The 23,307-nt window shown below is 41.9% G+C and overlaps 2 protein-coding genes across 2 annotated transcripts; both read left to right on the top strand.

Moving 5' to 3' along the window:
- The first annotated feature begins 5,897 nt into the window (after positions 1-5,897).
- LOC146978318 (uncharacterized) lies at positions 5,898-12,121 on the top strand. Its single transcript, XM_085790497.1, has 2 exons — positions 5,898-6,090; positions 10,891-12,121. Exons 1-2 carry the CDS (start codon positions 5,898-5,900, stop codon positions 12,042-12,044), a joined length of 1,347 nt encoding a protein of 448 aa, XP_085646623.1. The 3' UTR covers positions 12,045-12,121.
- A 4,855-nt stretch (positions 12,122-16,976) lies between these two features.
- LOC146978317 (uncharacterized) lies at positions 16,977-20,615 on the top strand. The gene is made up of 2 exons (XM_085790590.1): positions 16,977-17,195; positions 19,664-20,615. Exons 1-2 carry the CDS (start codon positions 17,003-17,005, stop codon positions 20,581-20,583), a joined length of 1,113 nt encoding a protein of 370 aa, XP_085646716.1. The 5' UTR covers positions 16,977-17,002; the 3' UTR covers positions 20,584-20,615.
- The last annotated feature ends 2,692 nt before the right edge of the window (positions 20,616-23,307 follow it).

Raw genomic sequence — 23,307 nt, 5'->3', positions numbered from 1 at the left:
CCGCAGAGGTTTACAAAACACGGCACATGTACGAACGCATAGCCTAATAAATCACAATAATAAATTACACACATACGGTAGCCTAATCTGTTTGGTCATGAGAGGTTTGAGAGGTGGTTAACCTTACTGCTAACTAAGCATCGGAGCTAACTTGCTTACCTTTCCCGGTGTTTTCGCTCCAGATGTCTGGTGAAAGTGGATGTGGTCCCTCCTCTCTCCGTTAAGCAGGCTTTGCAAAATTTGCATACTGCAGAATGCTTCTTCTTGTTAGTTGTGTGGCAAACAAACTCTTTATGGTCTGTAAAACCGAACCTGACGACTGACGAATTCGCCGACATTTTGCGTCCTCCTTCATAGATCTTGACCGTGCTTCAGAGGCTTCAGAGGGGGGAGGGGGGAGGAGGAGGGAAGGGGGAGGAGGAGGGAGGGGAAGCGTGAGAGGACAAGCGCCGCCGTCTGTGTCACAAAATGTATAAGGGGGCGTATAATGATAGCTGTATTTAAAAAAAAAAAACTGTCCTTAATGCCTGGATAGGTTACATTCCCTTCGAGACCGCGCTGCCAGTCCGAGACATTGCGAGACCGAGAGACCCGAGACCGAGACAAGACCGAGACCAAAGACTGTCGAGGCCGTGACAAGACCAAGACCACGAAAAAGCGGTCTCGAGACCGGTCTCGAGACCAAGACCGGTCTCGAGAACTACAAGTCTAGTGCAGACTAAGGAGGGAGTAACAGCCATTACTTTATAATACAGCCCGTTACCCTCTACTTACTGGGTAACTCTAAGACAAGTAGTGTGTAGGTGCATGACAGCTACTGTATAGGTGCAGACTAAGGAGGGAGTAACAGCCATTACTTTATAATACAGCCCGTTACCCTCTACTTACTGGGTAACTCTAAGACAAGTAGTGTGTAGGTGCATGACAGCTACTGTATAGGTGCAGCGTAAGGAGGGAGTAACAGCCATTACTTTATAATACAGCCCGTTACCCTCTACTTACTGGGTAACTCTAAGACAAGTAGTGTGTAGGTGCATGACAGCTACTGTATAGGTGCAGACTAAGGAGGGAGTAACAGCCATTACTTTATAATACAGCCCGTTACCCTGTACTTACTGGGTAACTCTAAGACAAGTAGTGTGTAGGTGCATGACAGCTACTGTGTAGGTGCAGACTAAGGAGGGGTAACAGTGCTCACTTACAGTAGGGTACTTACTGTACTTAAAGTTTATGAATGATCATGGATGTGGATGTGTCATGTGTTTTCTGGTTAATAAATAATAAAAACATTTTCTAACTCTCCGAATGACTCATTATTGTGGATGTATTACTGTATAGTTTGTGTTTTGCCCTTGGATGACAGAACTAGACTTTCATAGATGTGCATTTTAGAGAGGTAAGTTTGCTACCAGCCAGCCTGTTACTGTATTGGAAAATGTCCACACTCTATACCCATTTCTCACCTATTCCAAACCATACAATTAAATAATGAATAATAAATCTCTGAAATAGAGGTGAAATGTCGCTGCTGACACTTTTGGAAAACATGGATTGCAACTGTGCTCATATTGTACAGTAGACTATTTAATTTCTAATGTACCTGGCAGGAGTTACACTGTAAGTCCGGGGAAAGTAGGACGTAATTGTACGGGAGTTACGCTCTAAGACACAGCCTAGTTATACTGTAAAATGCGGGGTAATTAGTGGCGGAGTGAGCGAGAGTTACTGTGTAATTTGGTGTAAAGTAGGACAGGAGTTACGTGCCAAGACGCAGCCTAGTTAAACTGTAAAACAGCGAGAGTTACCCTGTACTTCTGTGGAAGTTGGTGTGAAGCAGGATTTAAGTTACGCGCTAAAACGCAGCCTAGTTACACTGTAAATGCACGGGGGAAACGGGGGAAAGTGAGCTGCAGTTACTCAGTACTTGTGTGAAATAAGCGGCAACCTACGCGGCAAGAGAGCGGTAGGTACGCTGTAAGTCGCGGGCCATATTATGTAGTGCTACCAATGGGTCTTTACAGTCTATCCATGGAATGGATACATGAGGGCAACTGGTGGATCCAAATGACTGTTTGGGAAGCTCTTCGCCCGTCAGCAAACGACCCAGCACAACTGAAAGCCCTGTTAAAAGCCACACTAAAAATCATCTATCACCTATCTATCTATCTATCTACCCCCCCCCCTGTTGCCACACTCTCTCTCTCTCTCTCTCTCTCCCTTCACACACGCACACAGCAGCAGGCAGGTCACTAACTTACACACCCTCTCCTCTCCCTCATCACTACTGTCTTATTATTATCCATTAGCCGCAGCTAGCAGTTAAAAGGAGAAAAATGAGTCAAAATCGGTTCTACATTTATTGTCTGTTTATTGTATATCCCCGGGATGACGATGTAGGTTAGCCGGCCAACCACCTCAGTAGCCCGGCTGCTGCCTCTGTGATGATCCGCTCGTCTGGCGGTAACGTTAGCCAGTGGCGGAGCTAGACTTTTATCCTTGGGGTGGCCAGGGGGTGGCCAAGGCTATTTCAGGGGCTCCACAGACTATGTCGATGAATTTGTCTCTCGAACAATCAATTGTAATCGGAGTCTCTAAATGTTGAAATACAGTCCCCCTCCCACGACCCTTTTTGGTTATTTTAAAACATTCTCTGTGGTCTTTAAATTGTGATTATGACATTTTTAGCAAAAGTCACAAAACCTGTGCCATTTCCCAGGGCTCTTCTTCTGCACAGCACCAACAGCTCATTAGCAATGCGCCTCTGGAGGGTGGGCAGAGACTGCGCTGCCCCGCCCAGCTACCCCCTCGCAAATAAAGTCCTTGCTCACGGTGCAAGCTGCTCTACCAGCTGAGCTATACCTGTTATACCTTGACAGCTACACAGACAGCTACACCGAGCTGTCAAGTCTTTCACCTCTGAGCCAGATGCAGAGCGGGGCGGGAGCTTGTAGCACTTTGCCCTCCCCTGGAGTTGTGACACGTCAGCTCCAGTCTCCCTGAAACTGCCAGTTTGCGTCTGCCATTGGTTCACAGCAATTTGAAGGCAGAAAAACTCAGAAATGCAATTTTGCACTTCCTTTTCTGCTGATATGTCCTCTAACACAAGAAAATTGCCACAGGAACATGTGAAAAGCACAAAGAAAATTTTCATGGGAGGGGTCTTTAAGTACATATTACACACACAGCCTACTCACAATCACACAGTTACTTGCTGAACACACAGTTACTTACACAGTTACTCCCTCAACACAGTTACTCACTGAACACAGTTGCTGTACTCACACTCGTACACTTACTCACTCACACAGTTAATCACACAGTTACTTACTGAACACAGTTACACACTCACATAGCATGTTTCAATGTCCCACATCCTTGAGTTTTACAGGTGCATCTCAATATATTGAATGACATGAAAAAGTCTATTTCCAGTAGTTCAAGTCAAAAAGCCCCCATCAAGTATAGAGAGCCTAAGTGGAAGCAGGAAGTAACGGTCACTATGGGACCTTAACTCGGAAAAAGTCTCCATGTAAGTGAAGTGGCGGTGGGGGGGGGGGGTCGCACACCAGGCTCTACAAACACTGCGCTTATCATGCCACGTAGCAATGGGACTTGTTGCTCATTAATATACTGCACAACTGAAAATATTGTTGCGACCCCGCAGTAATGTTGTTATGATGTTTAAGTTGTGTGATTTCTGACTGACTATGAATGTGTACGGTACGGGCAGGTAGGGTATGGTTGGATGAGAAACTGAGGGGCCGGGGTGAGTGTGAGGAAGACCTGTGTGTGTGTGTGTGTGTGTGTGTGTGTGTGTGTGTGTGTGTGTGAGTGTGAGAGTGAGGAGGAGCAGAGGAAGAAGTGAGACCTGTCAGATAAATTTGTGTTATGTTGTTGTAGTTACATCGGCTCGGACGCTACAATATCAATAGCAACGTGTGCTTAACATCGACGTCGGGTTGTGCCAGATGCGCAGCGGTTTGTGTTTATTCATCTTAACGGAGCGCGTGAGAGATTAACACACACATTCACACAGGCTACACACATACGGGTTACACATGCCCACAGACACACAGCTGATGGGCCGAGGCTCCCCCAGTGGGGGCTCAACCTGGAATCGGCGCCTATGAGTCCATAATCGCGGTGCAGACGAGTGAGTTTGGAGCTAGAGAGGAGAGACCTTCATTATCGCTGCTCTGCTGCGTGTTTGTGAGCGTGGGTTTGGATCTCTTCTTTTTTTCCAAATGCCTGGAAAAGGCTCAACTGTCTTTTTGACATTTCTATACTGGACCGGGCGTAATCATCACTAGCGGTAGTGTAAATAGGCGGCAGAAATCAAAAAGAGACAGATGACATGACGTAAACGTCACGACAATCACTGGCTTTTACGTTAGGCTTCCCGTGATTGGTTTAACAATCAATGAACTCAGCACGTTTAGCCTGTTAAAAACAACAAGCGTCTTTATCACACCCCCTCAAAATAAACAAAATTGCTTTTTTTTCACCTATGAAAAAAATTGTACGCACACGGATTCCGGCTGGCGGCGCCACTGTGTAAGTGAACGGGAGTCAAAGTTTTATTTCGTGATCCGATTGAATTGTGCCATGAGAAAAAAAATATGACCTCTACCTGTTTAAAACATCAGGTTTCATCCCGAGAAATCAGCAGTTTGTTGTAAAACTATTGTAAAATAAAATTCAGAAGAATCCGCAATCAGAAAGACTACAAGTCGCGTAGGTGACGTCACACACCAAATGCCGCCCTTTCCCGTGTCAGTTGGTGACGTATTTTTTGTGGGACACAGATTTGTAGTCCGTAGAGCGTCTTCACACAAAATAGCCTACATTCTTCCGTTGCCGTTTAACAACAAACTGCTGATTTCTCGGCATGAAACGTGATGTTTTAAAGTGGTAGAGGTCATATTTTTTTCTCATGGCACAATTCAATCGGATCACAAAATAAAACTTTGACTCCCGTTCACTTACATGGAGACTTTTTCCGAGTTGAGGTCCCATGGCAACGTTAGGCTACTTCCTGCTTCCGCTTAGGCTCTCTATTGAGAGCATATAGATGGACAAACTTATCAGAAAGCAAACATTTCCATTTTAAAAATGTTCTTTAAATTGGTCTTTTTTCCTATAGTTTTTTTTAGATACTGAATTTTAGATCTTCATTAAATATAAGCCATAATCATTACACATAAAATAAAGTAAATAAATAAAGACATGAAATGTTTAGTTATGTGTGTAATGGATCTATATAATGTATTAGTTTCACCCTTTGAATTGAATTACTGACATAAGTAAACTTTTCCTTAATATTCTAATTCATTGAGAGTCGTTAGCCAGGTGGAGCTTCACGACGGAGCAAACCTCCAAACAGGCGTCATTGGATAAACTAACCACATATTGGGGATCTAAACAGTTACTTTCTCGCATGAAAACATATTAAAACTTAATTAAGTGATGTATTAACAGGGAACAGGGAATTAAAATAACTTCTCGAGATAATCCAGTTTCCAGTAGCAATCTTCTTCATAATTTTAATTCAGATACTTGCCAACACTGCCCCCTACTGGTGACGAGGGCGGGCCATTTGTGAATCACCAGCTGTTTGTTTGTGGATCTCGACCGTGGCTTTTTTGTTTTTACAAATGGAAAAATATTTATTTACAAATATGTAGTATTTGTGGATAGCAAAACACGTGTGCAAACCAAGGAATATTTCCAACCCTCTGTGTGTTTGAGACAACTTGCTGCTGCTGGTCCCTGAAGGGGCGGAGTGGTGGCGACACCCACGTGACACGGATACAGGAAACGGACTCCTCGTGGAGCTTCTTGCCTCTCGCTGCTGTCTCACGGGGAGTGAGTGTGTGTCTGTGTGTGTCTGAGTGAACATGGCTAAAGTCCAGGTGCTGAGAGCGCTGGTGGAGCAGCGACTGAGTTCGGCCGTCGAAGAGATCTTTGTTCTGATTGAAAGAACCGTGGAGGAGTACGAGGAGGAGCTATGTCGGTCAGAGCAGGAGAAGCAGCGACAGAGGAAACAACTGGACGCTTTGTTAAACCCTCGGGTTTTGTTACAGAGAGCAGGTCAGTTATTAACGGAGAATCAGTTTGTCTCGGTTTGATGTAACGGGGAAACGTTGGTGGCGTTGAGGACGGACCAACTGACCGTTATAAACATGAAGAGTAGACGCCGCATCGGCTGCTGGGGAGCAAGAAATGCGGCCGCCATCTTGAACAGTTGAGCAGCAGAAGTAACAGGACGCCAGAGCACTGTTGGTCCAGGCAAAATAGCGTTTTCCGACAGAATAATTGTAACAGAATGTTTTTCACCAGACACCATTACTATGAGGTGTCCAGAACAACATACTAAAAGTCCTAAGAAATCCTAGTTGGGGAAATATGTTTAATTCTCATCAATCCAAGATTGATTTACTGTATTCACCTTATGTAGCCCCGCCCACTTTGCCACTTCCGGTTTGGCCGCGATTGTGTTACGACTTCCGGTCAAATGCGGAAGTAAAAACTGATGTAAACAATCGACTGAATTTGCAGTATATTGCGGGACAATTACAATACAGACAATCAAATCAACATGGACAACACTTGAGGGGTGTACTTCGAAGCGAGTTTAGTGGGTTATATTTTATAATTATATATTTTTTATTGAGTCTAAAGCCAGGCTTTCCTGTACTCTCTCTTTCAACCCAGCTAGATCGCCATGGAAACTTATGGTAACAGATGTTTAGCTCATATATTCAGAGTTTAATCCTAAAATCGGCTATAAAAGCGCCGCTGTTTCACAATTTAACTCATTTACAGCGTGACTTTTACTTTGAAATCCAAGTGGAGCTGGCAGAACCAGTATGGAGGGAGAGATCGCGCTGATCCGCTGCTATTTACCAACTGTTGAGCTGAGCGTCAGGAGCTCATTTATATATAGGCTATTATATTACTTGGATATAAGCTGCAGCATGGACGTCGGAACTATTTACTGAGAGAGGGAGGGGGGGGGTTTGTTGTGAGGGTCGACTGTCACCTGGAGCAAACTGACAACTATATGATCAGAAACTCGTTCAACTCTGGACTGTCTGTGAAGACTGACGGGAAGCTGGCCTCATCCTCTGCTTCAGAGAGAGCCTTGCACTATCGGACCTGGGTCTCTGCTCCGTGTCCAGAGCCTGGTCAGGTCGGGACACGCTGTTCACGCTGTGAACCTGCTCGCTAATGTGTAAAAGAAATAACGGAGGGGTTTAGAAATAAAACCCTCCCTCAACTACTGTAACTTAAATGTGGCCATGAATAAACTTGTTTCGCCTACAGCAGTATTGCCCAAATGCAAATATTGAATACATCTCTATTTTCACAGTTAAAAATGTCTTTGTCACCTAAACTACCCCCCGCCCCCTCCAAAAAAGAGAAAAGAAAAGAGAAACACTGTAGCATATTTTCATACGCACACCCAGCCTGAATTGCGATCAGTAAAATATATAAAAGTAGGCTATAAAACACAATTTAAACATGAAAGTTGTTCCTCTAGTTTATTTTGTTTAAATGGATAAAGCTTCATAATTAAAAGTAGCGCAATGTCCAGCTGTCAGAAATTAAAAGCAGCCTCTTATGTGCATTAACAGTGTTGCTTCGGGCTGTGATAGCGTTTTTTTTGTTTTTTTTTTTAATTCGCTCCTACTCTCCAAACAAGCTGCTCACCTTGGCTGAAATCAGCGGGGACACGGGGATTTATTTAATTATTTTTAACCAGACTCTAGAGTAGATGGAGGTGGGTGCAGGTCGTACAGAGCTCCACACACACTGGGACAGAAGATGAGGTCGATGCTCAACTGCTATAAAAACTCACACGTTTTCTTCCAGTGATTGTAGCTTCCTCTTTATAATGCTCGTCATTTTTTGCAATCGACAACGGGAAAAAAAACCCGGATTTGCCAACAAGAAACATCTGAGAACGGACTCAAATAATCAAGCTACCGCTAATGTACTATACGACTTCCGGTCGTCGCCGGAAGTTCCAACACAATCTCACAGCGTTCCATTGACTCCATGGTTGCCCCGGAGAATAAGGTGAATAATGTCTATGATGCCAATGAGGCCAGACAACAATCTCAATCTCCTCTGATTGGCTGACTGTTTTTGAGTGGCATGTGGTCGGGCCAATCACAGGCAAGTAACTGAAACCTAAGCTGCATTCATAAAAATTGAAAAACAAAAAAACAACCGGTCACGGTGGGCGGAGTTACCTTGTGTGTGACATCACAGAAAGGAGGAAGTGCTATCTGCTCGTCTTAAAGAGAATGGGCCTCATTCACCAATATCTTCTTAAGAACCTTCTTAGATTCTTTCTTAAGTTGTTCTTAAGAAGTTCCTTAAGAAAACCCTACATCAGATTCATCAACGCGTTCGTAAGCCTCAGAATTGTTCGCAGCTGTGTTCCTACTTGATGAATGCCATCTCCTCGTAAGTTGAGGGCGTGTGCCAAGTGAGTCTAATTAACATAGGATTAGCATAGGTAACAGCCCCATCAATGCCCGTAAAAGGGCATGAGACTGCAGGGCCGTGTGCACACAGAGACCACAGGCACTGAGCAGAGAAGGTGGAGTGAGAAAGAAAGTTGAAATGCTCAAATGAAAATCTGGGAGGGAGCACCAGACTCCAAACATAAAAAGAACTAAAGTAGTGAAGTGGCGCTACTGTGGCAGGAATGAAACTAAGAAACAAACAAAAGGCTTATATTTAGTTTATATTTTTATATTTATATTTATATTTATATTTAGGCTATATTTAGTAGCCAGCAGTGGATGCAGCTCTTCGGGTTGTTATCAGAGAGACCACACTCTCACGTGTGCCATCATAAATATCATCATATTATCATATATTTAAAAAAGAAAATAAAAACAGTTGTGTGTAGTGTGAACACTTAAAAAAAAAAAAAACTGATATGAATTAAGTGTCTATAATGTTTTTTTTAAGAAACTGCAATGATTTGTCAATTATTATTATTAATATATAATTATTAAAAACATCATAAAAGATAAGAAAATAATTCTTATTCAAATCATATAATATCATACAACTGCAGAACAAAAGAAAACACTATAATCGGTTATTTTTGCAGAAGTCTCAGCACCTAAAAGTGCGTAAGTATACTCCTGACTGTTCGTAGATTTTGTTCTTAGTTAAGAACAAATTCTGGATAAGAAAACATTCATGAATGCCACAATCTTCGTAAAAACTTCGTATGTAGGACTTAAGAACAAATTTGTTCTTAAGAACGGTTCGTGAATGAGGCCCAATGTTCCTACAAATGGGCGGTGTGTGTTTCTCCGTTTGTGACCAGTTTGATGCATGGGGCAGTATATACGTGGCCCAGAGACCTCCCCAAGCAGGAAAAAATAACAAAAATCACGTTTTTCATGCCATGGGGCCTTTAACATAAAAAAAAAAAAAAAATCATCATTCTGAAGGTGTGGCGGCTTTTATTTTGCCGTGGCGGTGCGCCACGATCAATTACATGTAGCGGAAACCCCGATAAAAAGTAACATTTCTGTATTTCAAGTTTCTTGGAAATTTTATTTTAAATATGCAAATGAGCTCAACACTAATTGACTTATGGTCAAGAAGCCATAAAGCCGCAAACAGCAAAAACAGGGGCGCTGTTTTGTAATGTTACAGAAAACCTCCATGTTTTTTCTCCTCATGTCCTACACTAGAGAACCTGTTCTTCTTATCACCAAACGAGGCTGCGCTCTCTCTGACAGCTGATTTTTAAATACCATAAAGCATAACATGTATTGTGGAGAGACGCCCCCTTGTTATCTGATATGCTTCGCCACTGGCTCCATCTAGTGGCCGAATTAAGAATTTGGATTTGCGTTAATGCTCCTTTAAACCCTCGGGTTTTGTTACAGAGAGCAGGTCAGTTATTAACGAAGAATCAGTTTGTTTCTGTAACGGAAAAATGTTGGTGGTGTTGAAGACGGACCAACTGACCGTTATTGACCCTTTGCATGTGACGAACGTTCCACTTGCACGAGATACGGATGCCATGATGGAAGATAAAAAAAGGAGGGCAAACGAGCAGTGGAGTCGATTTAATTCAATGGGGCGCGTTATAGTTTTGTGACATGCCGTGGTTGTAGGGTTTCCCCCTTTTCCACTGAGCTGGTTCCAGTGCTGGTTCGGAGCCAGTGCCTGACTAGCAGCGGTTCTTTGCTTTTCCACCAACTGGTTATTGGTTCTTAAAACTGGTTCCAAGCACCAACTCCTTGCTGGGCTAGCTACCAGCCATTGAAGAAAAACAACTCCAGTTGCAAAACACGATTAGACGTCAAAATAGAGGTTAAGATTTGTTATTTTCTGGGAGCGTAGAGTTATAGAGTAGTTATATGGTTTCAGTTATTTCATTGAAGAACATACAAAAGAGAAAACCAGATCGATGTAAACAAATACCCGGGAACTTGTTACTTGAAAACTTAATGCAAACAGTTTAATTATCTTATTTACTGTACCACAAAATGGTACAACAAAGACGTTTTAAGATACAGTAAAAGGTTTAAAAACAAAAAGCAATAAATTATAAACAGATACTAGATAATAAATTATTCATCCATTCAAGCACTGATCTCCTTTTGTTGGTTGTTGGCTTAAGCTCAATAATGCATCAGTGTGGTTTATTTATCTATTTAATATTTTATATTTTATAAAATAAATATACAGGGTATCCCGAACATGCATTATGAAAGGCCATAATTTTCAAGTCGGACTGAGAACACTGCAGTGATGTTTGTGCTCTCAAAGCGTATTAGAAAAGCAGTCCCTTGCTTCTCAAGTGATGTGAGTTGTTTTAAGTTGTGTGTAATGTTTGTATTTCAGAGTGTGTGAGGGCACAGGAAGTTCCCACAGAGCAGCAGGAGTGGAGCTCCAGTCAGGACCAGAGGGACTCTGAGCCTCCTCGTGTAAAAGAAGAGCTGGAGAACGCTTGGACCACTAATGGAGGAGAGCAGCTTCAAGGACCAGAGGAGTTGAAAGTCATTCTTTTACTTGTGAAAAGTGAACATGAAGATAATGAAGAGAAACCTCCGCTCTCACAGCTTCAACAGGGTCAGACTGAGGAGGACGGAGGAGCAGAGCCTCCAGCCAGCAGCTCCCCTAAACACATGGAAACAGACACTGATGGAGGACCAGAACCAGACAGAAACACATGTTCAGACAGACATTTACAACCAGATACTAATGACAAGACCTCCGAATCATCTGACACTGAAGACAGTGAAGATGAGGAGAGGGAGAAAAAAGAACCTCAGTCTGGGTTGAACTCTGAAAATAATGACTGTGATACTAACAGGAAACTACTTAGCTGCTCTGAGTGTGGTAAAACATTTGGCATCAAGAGAAACCTGATTACACACATGATAACTCACACAGGACAGAAACCATTTAGCTGCTCTGAGTGTGGTAAAACATTTGGCATCAAGACAAACCTGATGAAACACATGAGAATTCACAGAGGACAGAAACCATTTAGCTGCTCTGAGTGTGATAAAACATTTGGCAGGAAGTCACATCTGACAGGACACATGATAACTCACACAGGAGAGAAACCATTTAGCTGCTCTGAGTGTGGTAAAACATTTGGCATCAAGACAAACCTGATGAAACACATGAGAATTCACACAGGAGAGAAACCATTTAGCTGCTCTGAGTGTGATAAAACATTTCGCATGAAGAAACACCTGACGAGGCACATGAGAATTCACACAGGAGAGAAACCATTTAGCTGCTCTGAGTGTGATAAAACATTTGCCCAGAAGTCACATCTGACAGGACACATGAGAACTCACACAGGAGAGAAACCATTTAGCTGCTCTGAGTGTGATAAAACATTTGGCAGGAAGTCACATCTGACAGGACACATGACAACTCACACAGGAGAGAAACCATTAAGCTGCTCTGAGTGTGAGAAAACATTTCGCATGAAGACGGACCTGACGAGACACATGAGAATTCACAGTGGAGAGAAACTATAAAGATGTCCAGTCTGTAAGGAACCTTTTAGATTTGAGTCGAACTTGAAACAACACATGACAACCCACAGTGGAGAAAAACCATACGCGTGTTCAGATTGTGGTCGACGCTTCACTCAGAGTAACAGTTTAGCTGCACACATGAGAAAACATGCCGATGACAACACGGTTCAGCTGCCAAGTGTGCGAGGACAGTTTCAGATGGAAAGGATACAAGGACCAGTTCAGAAAGGTTCGTAGACGACCAATAGGCAAACGGCGTCAGAGGCTTCGTCTTGTCAGCGACAGTAAACCAGTCTGAAGGATTCAATGCTCTGCTGTTGTCTGGACATGGGTTAAAGTTCACTGTAGTAATACTAGTACTAACACCAATCTGTGAATTGGTTCAAGAAAACATCGCAGACGTTTTTAGGTGTGGTGTTTATAAGTTTGGTCATTTTGATAACTTGATTGTTGTGTGTTGCATAAGGACCGATCTTATGTGTCCAAATATGAAGATGTTTATGTTTCATTCTGATCTGATTGAAGTACAGGAAACCTAATATGTTCTTGGGGAGTTTCATTCTGTACAAGTTTGGAAAAATATCTGTATATTCTTGTGAGTTGTCTCTGAAATGTTCTTCCCTGTGGAGAAATAAATATGGAGGAACTGAGCCATGGACTAGAAGACTTTGCATTATGTTAGTTACATCAGTTAGTGTCACTTCAGGTACAATCACACTAAACCTCAACAAATAGGAGCAGACTCCCAGATTTGAAAAGTCTGAGGTCAAGTTCATACTAATTTACGTGTCTTTGTCCACTCAACTACATAAAAAGAGGTGAAACACACTGTTTAAATGTATTTATTTAGTTGTGGATACAGTTCTGCTACAGCAGCAGATGAAGACTGTAATGAAATAGATCACACAGACAGTTTAAAAGTTTTAGATTGTAACCTCAGATTCATGATTTTGGTTTTTAAAAATCTTCCTCATTAGCATCAACAATTTTAACATCCAGTAAATCAATATGAAGTTACTGAAATGCTGTTCCTCATTATCTGCACTTTTCTGATACACTCACTACTTAAAGGATCATAGGGCAGGATTTGTGAGAAAATGCACATGCGTTTTATGTTTTTTAAATAATAATGGGTGAGGAAGCGTTCAAAACCAAAAAGAATGAGCCCACCCGCGTATCTCTCCATTGCCTTGAACGGGGTCTGTGCTGCATAATGCGCTGCAATTGACCCTTTGTCAAGGCCCCGCCCCCCACGGTTACTGTTGCTAGGTTGGACAAACAATGGTCACGGAAGGGTCAACTCCCATTGGAACCCATTGAAAATTAGGCAGATTTAAATTGCTTGTAAGGAAAATTTTAATTAACTTACACATCAGAAAAATAGTGTCCATGATAGAGGACAGACGTGGCTCAATAGGCTATATGCCCAGCTGGCTAAAATCCAGGAAGTAGTGGTACTTCCTGGTTGGTACTGCCTGAATTTCAGCCAGCTCCTTTATTTCCTGTTGTACATGATTGGCCAAACTGATTAATCCCGGTGTGTCTGACCTCAAAACAATAATCAGACACACCTGGCTGGCTGAAATTCAGAAAGTACCAACCAGGAAGTACCACTACTTCCTGGATTTTAGCCAGCTGGGCATAAAGCCTATTGCGATTGAACGGGCATTACCTGACTTTTCCGAAAAATGGGGAAAAATCATTGTTTTGGTCACTCACTAGCTAGTAGCTAACGACGCTAGCTAACGTTAGCTACAAGCTAACGCTTAATCTCCGCCGATCTCCCGTTTCTCCTCGTAAAACTTCACAAAGTTAAAAAGACATTAGCAGCGGTAATGTTACGTTTGCTAGATAACTTTGAAGGTATTAGATCTTCTCTGTTTATGAACACGACCAGAGATGGACTGGAGGATGAATGAGCTTAGCACTTCAGTACAGAAAAACGGGCTCACTTCTCATGAGGACTGCACACAACAACAACAACAAACAAAACTTTGCAGTTAACCCCTGACCTATGCCTAGAGCTCCCCCTAGTGGACCACCCCCAAACCAACAGAAGGTTAAAGTAATATGTTAGGAAAAGCAAAAAGAGGAGACCGCACACATCAGCTCCCTTCTGTGCAGATTTATTAGCACATCAATAGTAACGTTTCGAGCTCATAGCTCTTCATCAGACTAACTCATACACATAGGACGCCCCGTTTTTAAACCTGCCCCCGAGGGTCACATGGTGAGTCACATGGTAAAGGGAATGTATACATCAAAACCCATCTTGTACAAAACCAAAGCATACAAAAAGTCAAAGACACTTCATCATAATTAAATAGACCAACACCCATCAGGCCGACTGGCCGTCATACAGATCTAATGAATTAGAGGCGCCTCTAGTAATAGGATGGCTAATCTTCAAAGTCTAGGACAAGGTTATCACATTATTAATATTCTAAACATTTTGATCTTGTTTAAAGATTTAACATATTTTAAAGTTCAATTATCCATAACCCTGAGCTAGATAAGGGACAATCCAACCACAAAAAATGGAAAAGTTAATATATAGACGATCAAATATGCATATGCATATTTGATCATCTATATATTAACTTTTCCATTTTTTGTTAATATATAGACGATCAAATATGCATATGCATATCTATTTAATTATGATGAAGTGTCTTTGACTTTTTGTATGCTTTGGTTTTGTACAAGATGGGTTTTGATGTATACATTCCCTTTACCATGTGACTCACCATGTGACCCTCGGGGGCAGGTTTAAAAACGGGGCGTCCTATGTGTATGAGTTAGTCTGATGAAGAGCTATGAGCTCGAAACGTTACTATTGATGTGCTAATAAATCTGCACAGAAGGGAGCTGATGTGTGCGGTCTCCTCTTTTTGCTTTTCCTGTCCACATTTTTTGAGGCCAGCACCTATTGAACTGGATGTGCGCGACCGTGTCTACTCTAAAGTAATATGTTATACAGTACACATGGGCCAAGTAGCCTATGTTTATTGATGTCTTAGGTTTGGGGAATGGGATAAAAATGACTCCAGGAATACGTTCCAGATATCGTGAGTTGCTATTGCAGGAACCCCAGGCACATTTTAACCATATTGAAAAATTATTAAGTAGTTTTTGCCAAAAAAATTGCTGTCTACCTATCTCGTTTCATAGGGTTTCATTCCAGGGTTGTCCAACCTTAGAATGTTGTGCAACATGTGACATGGGGAGAAGCGCTCTGATTGGTGGAACAGCAGACCAATCAGAAGGCCAACAAAGGGTCAATTCAGGGGGTGAATTTCACGCGCTGACGTCAGCGATTCCCCGACCGCCTTCGAATGGGTCTTTACAGTCTATCCATGGAATAGATACATGAGGGCAACTGGTGGATCCAAATGACTGTTTGGGAAGCTCTTCGCCCGCCAGCAAACGACCCAGCACAACTGAAAGCCCTGTTAAAAGCCATACTAAAAATCATCTATCACCTATCTATCTATCTACCCCCCCCCCCCCCCGTCGCCACTCTCTCTCTCTCTCCCTTCACACACGCACACAGCAGCAGGCAGGTCACTAACTTACACACCCTCTCCTCTCCCTCATCACTACTGTCTTATTATTATCCATTAGCCGCAGCTAGCAGTTAAAAGGAGAAAAATGAGTCAAAATCGGTTCTACATTTATTGTCTGTTTATTGTATATCCCCGGATGTAGGTTAGCCGGCCGACCACCTCAGTAGCCCGGCTGCTGCCTCTGTGATGATCCGCTCGTCTGGCAGTAACGTCTGCAATTAAAGTACTTAGGGGCTATTTGTAGATCATACAACCCCACTTTTAAAAAATACTAATAAAAAAGGGAAATGCCATTGAATAAATTTCAATTAAATGAATTTGACTTCTATGTCATAATTATGACTTTTTAATCTCATATTTTATATACCTACTTTTATCTCATATTTTTCAATGTCAGTTTTGTTGTCATAGGCTACGTTTACTTTTACATCTGATCATTTTTGACCTGTTATCACGTAATTATGAATTTTCTCTATTGATTGTGAATATTTATCGTCACGCTCTATAATCCCACGTGTTTATCTTTTTTTCCCCCTTTTCTTACGGAGTTAGGCTTACACATTTATGATTTGAATCCTGCTGGCTCACTGGAGAGATATATTGGTTAAATCAAAGATATTCAATAAATGATATGAAATGGTATACACTTCCTGTCTCTCTAAGTGGGCGTGGCCAACCGTCACCCCACCTCGTCTGTGATCGTGTGTGTGTGGATTTATACAATTTGTAGGTAGATGAAAGTGAGATATTTATATTTTCTTATGATAACATTAAATATTTACACTACTAACAGTAATATTTAGCATGCCAAAAAATAATTTAAATCATTTTCACGGGAGTTCGCGGGCGTTTGTTTGACGTTGCCTAGGAGATCTGTGCCAAATCTCGCGAGAGTGTGTCGTAGAGACAGAGACAGGTCTTGAACAAAGTGGATTTTAACCGGATCTCTCCGTCTGAAAATTACCATTTTGGTGTCAAACTGTTCAGAAGAGATGTGGCTTGTGAAAAATGAGTCCAAAATTTGCTTCAGTGACCGTGGGGAGAAAGGCCCGACCATAATCGGTGTTCAAATTAAATTGTCCCATAGGAATCAATACACTCCAAGCTGCCTCTGGTCTCTCTAAAGGGGCGTGGCCGTGCAGAAGCCCACGTGACATGCATACAGGAAGCTGACTCGTCATGAGCATGGATGTATTATAGGTCATGAGGTTTATAAACCGTCTTTGGTTAAATATCCGCGCGCATCGCCCACTTCAGTCATGTACGTTCCGCCAGAAAAACGTCACCATAGTGTTTGCGTAACCAAGCGCACTCAGCGAAGTGTGGAAGAATGGGAAAGGCCCCGGCTGTCTCACGGGGAGTGAGTGTGTGTCTGTGTGTGTCTGAGTGAACATGGCTAAAGTCCAGGTGCTGAGAGCGCTGGTGGAGCAGCGACTGAGTTCGGCCGTCGAAGAGATCTTTGTTCTGATTGAAAGAACCGTGGCGGAGTACGAGGAGGAGCTATGTCGGTCAGAGCAGGAGAAGCAGCGACAGAGGAAACAACTGGACGCTTTGTTAAACCCTCGGGTTTTGTTACAGAGAGCAGGTCAGTTATTAACGGAGAATCAGTTTGTCTCGGTTTGATGTAACGGGGAAATGTTGGCGGCGTTGAGGACGGACCAACTGACCGTTATAAACGTCACCAGCCGTGTCAAGAAAAACAACTCCAGTTGCAAAACGCGATTAGACGTTAAAGATACTAGTGGTTAAGATATTGTATTTATTTATTGTGTAGTTTAGTTATATGGTTTCATTTATTACATTTAAGATGTAAAAAAAGGAAACCAGATCGATGTAAACAAATCTGCGATAACGGTAAAGGCCCCATGCTGTGCACTTTTCTCTGGGTTTATTTACCTGCTGATATCCCTAACAAGATGTATCATTGGTTTTGAGTACCTGTGATCTGCTTAATATCGTCTATATTGCCCCTTTCTGTTGCCTCTTTCTGGAGTTCTAACAGGCACAGGTCATTTGGCCAATCAGAAGAGAGAATGAGAACCTCTCCTCTGATTGGCTGACTGTTTTAGAGTGGCATGTGGTCGGGCCAATCACAGGCAAGTAACTGAAACCTAAGCTGCATTCATAGAAATTGAAAAATAACAACTGGTCACGGTGGGCGGAGTTACCTTGTGTGTGACATCACAGAAAGGAGGAAGTGCTATCTGCTCGTCTTAAAGAGAATGTTCCTACAAATGGGCGGTGTGTGTTTCTCCGTTTATGACCAGTTTGATGCATGGGACAGTATATACGTGGCCCAGAGACCTCCCCAAGCATGAAAAAATAACCAAAATCACATTTTTCATGCCATGGGGCCTTTAAAGTATTCTGATATTCTGACGGTTGCTAGGGGACTGTCCGTGGTGCTGATCACCATGGAAACCGTTAGCACTTGCAGCAGTTTGGGAACTTGTTACTTGCAAACTTCATGTGCAAACAGTTTCATTATCTTATTTACTGTACTGTTAAATGGTACAACCAAGAAGTTTTAAGATACAGTGAAACAGTTAAAAACAAAAAGCCATAAATTATAAATAGATAATAAAGTATACATCCATTCAAGCACTGATCTCCTTTTTTGGTTGTTAGTTTAGCTTAAATGAGAGCTCAATAAAGCAGCAAAGTGTTATTTATTCATCTATTTGATTTATTTTACATTTTACAAAATAAATATACAGGGTAGAATGTGGTTACATTAGCCATTTAACATAAAGGTTTTCTCTGAGAAATGGTATGTTTTGGGTCAGTGTATCTTTTGGTCATTGGATTTTGTTTTGATGAATGAGAATTAAAAAACAAAAAATTATTGGTTTATTGGATTTTCATTTTGAAATACACAAAATAAAATTGAAACACAAAGCGTTCTTCTTTTTGAGTATCAAAGAACAATTAACTAAAATTTAAAAACAGTTTGATTTTCACGTTCTATTTCATATAACAAAAATAAAATCACTAGACGACAGAAACAAAAAAACAAACTTTTTTTTCATATGACTGGACACTGGAAGTTGTCATTTACAAGGCAAAGCTGTGGGCCGGATTCGGACTGGTCTATCAGGCCAGTTGATAGTCTTGCCTGGGCCCGGGTTGGAACGAGGTTGGAACGAGATAGTCTTAGGACCCCCACCCCCAACTCAAATATTACATAGCTATTTTTTTTCCCACAAATAGGCCTATTTTGAAACAGTATTCTATAATTTAATGCCCTGGGCCAGGACAACAGACCCGTTTTCCCCGCCTATTGGCGGGGAACAAAGTCTTCACACGCAACATACCGAGTAGAAGAAGGGAAAAGGGAGATATAGCAGGTCCATACTTTGGTTATAACTTTTGCCACCTGTGATGTACATTGGGGACTCAAGCTTCTGCCATTTTCATCTTAAAATCTCCTTTCTGCCCCCACTTTAATCTGATATGCGTACAGATTTCTGTAAATGTCAGGCCATGTTTTACTGTCATCATCAATCATATCCGAGTAGATTTTGGCCCACAGACACACAGGTACCGTAGTGCTCATTGGCGCTCTTGCCTTGAAAATGACATTGTCAAAATATTTAAAAAAGAAGTGTTTTTGGTCTCTTTATTTGTTTCTGTTGACTGCTGATTTAATTTTTTATTATGTGACATAGAACATGAAAATCAAACTGTTTTTAAAATGTAGTTAATTGTTCTTTGACACTCAAAAACAAGAACACTTTGTGTTTCAATTTTATTTTTTGTATTTCAAAACGAAAATAGAATAAACCAGTGATTTTTGATTTTTAATACCCATTCATCGAAAGAAAATCCAATGACCAAAAGATACGCTGACCGGTTTTCAATAATATGAAACAATATATTTCAGATGAGTGACCTGATAAACCATAAGACCAAACATGCATTATTAAAGGCCATAATTACAAGTCAGACTGAGAACACTGCAGTCATGTTTGTGCTCTCAAAGTGTATTAGAAAAGCAGTCCCTTCTCAAACGATGTGAGTTGTTTTAAGTTGTGTGTAATGTTTGTATTTCAGAGTGTGTGAGGGCACAGGAAGTTCCCACAGAGCAGCAGGAGTGGAGCTCCAGTCAGGACCAGAGGGACTCTGAGCCTCCTCGTGTAAAAGAAGAGCTGGAGAACGCTTGGACCACTCATGGAGGAGAGCAGCTTCAAGGACCAGAGGAGTTGAAATTCATTCCTTTACCTGTGAAAAGTGAACATGAAGATAATGAAGAGAAACCTCCGCTCTCACAGCTTCAACAGGGTCAGACTGAGGAGGACGGAGGAGCAGAGCCTCCAGCCAGCAGCTCCCCTAAACACATGGAAACAGACACTGATGGAGGACCTGAACCAGACAGAAACACATGTTCAGACAGACATTTACAACCAGATACTAATGACAAGACCTCTGATTCATCTGAGACTGAAGACAGTGAAGATGAGGAGAGGGAGAAAAAAGAACCTCAGTCTGGGTTGAACTCTGAAAATAATGGCTGTGATACTAACAGGAAACTACATAGCTGCTCTGAGTGTGGTAGAATATGTGTAACAAAGTCAAAGCTGACGACACACATGAGAACTCACACAGGAGAGAAACCATTTAGCTGCTCTGAGTGTGGTAAAACATTTAGCATCAAGACAAACCTGACACAACACATGAGAACTCACACAGGAGAGAAACCATTTCGCTGCTCTGAGTGTGATATGACATTTGCCCAGAAGTCACACATGACAGGACACATGAGAATTCACACACGAGAGAAACCATACAGCTGCTCAATTTGTAGTAAAAGATTTGCACAGACGGGAAGTGTGACAAGACACTTGCTCACACATAGAGATGAACCATCATTAAAGTGCATCTTTTGTGGCACAAGATTCAACTGGCTTCATCAGGTCAAAAACCACAGGTGTGTTGGTGAGTCCTCACAGGTCACAGCTGGATGTGAAACTTAAGAGAAACAACTTGGCTGCTCTGTGTGTGGTGAGAGACTAGAGTTGCACATGGCAGTTCACAGGGGAGAGAAACTATACAGCTGTTCAGTTTGTGACGAACTTTTTAGATTTGAATCGAAATTGAAACAACACATGACAACCCACAGTGGAGAAAAACTATACGAGTGTTCACTTTGTGCTCGATGCTTCACTCGGAGCGACAGTTTAACTGCACACATGAGAAAACATGCCAAAGACAACACGTTTAGTTGCCAAGTGTGCGAGGCCAGTTTCAGATGGAAAGGCAGTTTCAGGGCACACATGAGAGCCCATGGATGCAAGGACCCGTTCAAAAGGGTTCGTAGACGACCAATAGGCAAACGGCGTTGGAGGCGTCGTCTTGGCAGCGACAGTAAACCAGTCTGAAGGATTCAATTCTCTGCTGTTGTCTGGACATGGGTTAAAGTTCACTGTAGTAATACTAGTACTAACACCAATCCGTGAATTGGTTCGAGAAAACATCGCAGACCTTTTCAAATGTGGTGTTCATAAGTTTGGTCATTTTGATAAAATGTTGCTAGGATGTAAATATATTGTTGAAATGATTTGAGTCTTGGCACAGATTTAATTAGTGTTAAGATTTGTTTTGCCGGTGAAAAGTCAGTTATTTCCGCAGGAACCGGTTTAAGTTTCTTGTCTTCCTGTTATGTTTAAATCTAAATGATATGTTGATGGTCGTGTGTTGCACAAAGACCGATCTTATGTGTCCAAGTATGAAAAAAATGAAGAGTTGATAAATCTTCTGTGTTTAATATGTTCATGTTTCATTCTGATCTGATTAAAGAACAAAACACTTGTGTTTGAGTTCCAGTATTTAAAGGGATAGTAGCATTTTTTTTTTAAAGTGGTGTTGTATGATCTACAAATAGCCCCTAAGTACTTTAATTGCAGTAGAAGACTCTCTACACTCCTCCCATTAGCAACGCCAGCCCATAGCCCTGCCCAGAGATTTACAACATACATTGTTGTGAATGGACCCAAAGAAACGGCCTATCTTCGTGTCCCAAAAGAGGTTTTACGTGAAAAAAAATACACAGTTCCATTGTTCGCTATATTATATTTTTTCCAGCCCTTCAAAGTGCAGGAAAAACACAGTTTTTATTTGGACCTAACCAACTCACGTATCCCTCCGCCCAGGGTTAGCGCCCGCCGATCTGCGTTTTTCCTGAACTTTGAAGGGCTGGAAAAAATTATATTATAGCGAACAATGGAACTGTGTATTTTTTTTCACGTAAAACCTCTTTTGGGCCGCGAAAATAGTGCAGAAAGTCTTCTACTGCAATTAAAGTACTTAGGGGCTATTTGTAGATCATACAACCCCACTTTAAAAAAAATGCTACTATCCCTTTAATGGAGTCTTTGCACAGCTCCTCTACTTAATGCTGCTCCTTTGTTTCCTGTCTTACATTATTTGACAAACTGATTAATCCAGGTGTGTCTGACCATTGCGACTACTCAGACACACCTGGATTAATCAGTTTGTCCAATCATGTAAGACAGGAAACAAAGGAGCAGCATTAAGTTAAGGAAGTAGTGGAGCTGTGCAAAGAGCCCATTTGGTGACTATGGGGCGAAAGAGTCGACCATCCCAAACTAGTCCCTACTCACTACCACTTCACTACCGAGTGTCACTCCGAATGGAGTTCCACTCCCAGCTGCGGAGGGCACTCCTGATTAAGGGGGAGGGTATACACGTAAAGCCAAACAAGTGGGACGAGTTCGCTACCTTACCGGAAACAGGACGGAACCGTTATCATGGAGACGCGTTGCCTGTGCTGCAGCTGTCATGCCGTTTACCAGTTTAAACTCAAGACAATTCAAAGTGCTTTATATAAATTATAGCTGCTGCGCAGCGATGGGTCGGGTCCGGGCTACTTTTGGGCAAATTTAGGCAATAAACAGGAGAATAGAAAGACAGGACAGTTGACCTTATAATGTTCAATTTGCATCAGTTGAGCATTGAACCCACAACCTCAGGAACCAAAGACCATTGTTTATCGCACTGAGCTAATTGACAAGTGGCAGTTCAACAGTGGCTTCACAAATTGAGTAAGCCATTCACTGTCGTGTAGGCAGATTTGAAACCACAGTAAAAAGAAAAATCAGTTTTTGACGTAAAATAATATGTATTTGTCACAGATCTACTATGAGTCTAAGATGTTAGGAGCCTTCACACATGGTCCAGTCCAAGCTATTTGGATTTTTAAATTTAGAGGCTTGCTGTGATGCCACCATTAGGACAATTGTCTTATGTTTCGTGTTGAGGACATCTGACATTTTGATCTGTCATCATCATCATCATCACCCTTCCTGGGTCTCGAACCCACAGCCTCTGACACCAAGAACCAGCTCCTAACTTGCTGAGCTAATTGGCTGGTAGTGAGACCTGCTGTGTAGCTTCATTTATCCACTCAGGTGAGTCAGTGCCCGGGCAGCTGTTGTGATGAAATGGTCAAAATGTCATAAATTCAGTCATCTAAACAAAAATCTGATAATACATAAATTGCATCTTGACAGCCACATGTCCTTGGAGAAGAAAGAAGAAGAAGAATTCCTAGGAATACAATAGTGTCCGGGCAACATGAGGACAGAAGGTAGAAGCAAAACAGTGCAATATGAAGGACAAAATATTTACATAGGAATTGGAATGGGTTAACTCAAGAATAACATAATAACATAAAACCT

Source organism: Trachurus japonicus, chromosome 11 (genome assembly GCF_045865225.1).
Source record: "Trachurus japonicus isolate A0001 chromosome 11, Traja_1.0".
NCBI classification, from domain to species: Eukaryota; Metazoa; Chordata; class Actinopteri; order Carangiformes; family Carangidae; genus Trachurus; species Trachurus japonicus.
The sequence above is the reverse complement of the archived record's forward strand: the minus strand, read 5'-3'. Positions and strand labels throughout refer to the sequence as shown.

Bases quoted from the DNA above. Each gene is read 5' to 3' on its own strand.
- LOC146978318 (XM_085790497.1), top strand. From the start codon at position 5,898: ATGGCTAAAGTCCAGGTGCTGAGAGCGCTGGTGGAGCAGCGACTGAGT. The intron at 6,091-10,890 runs GTCAGTTATTAA...TTTGTATTTCAG, and splicing joins GGTTTTGTTACAGAGAGCAG to AGTGTGTGAGGGCACAGGAA.
- LOC146978317 (XM_085790590.1), top strand. From the start codon at position 17,003: ATGGCTAAAGTCCAGGTGCTGAGAGCGCTGGTGGAGCAGCGACTGAGT. The intron at 17,196-19,663 runs GTCAGTTATTAA...TTTGTATTTCAG, and splicing joins GGTTTTGTTACAGAGAGCAG to AGTGTGTGAGGGCACAGGAA.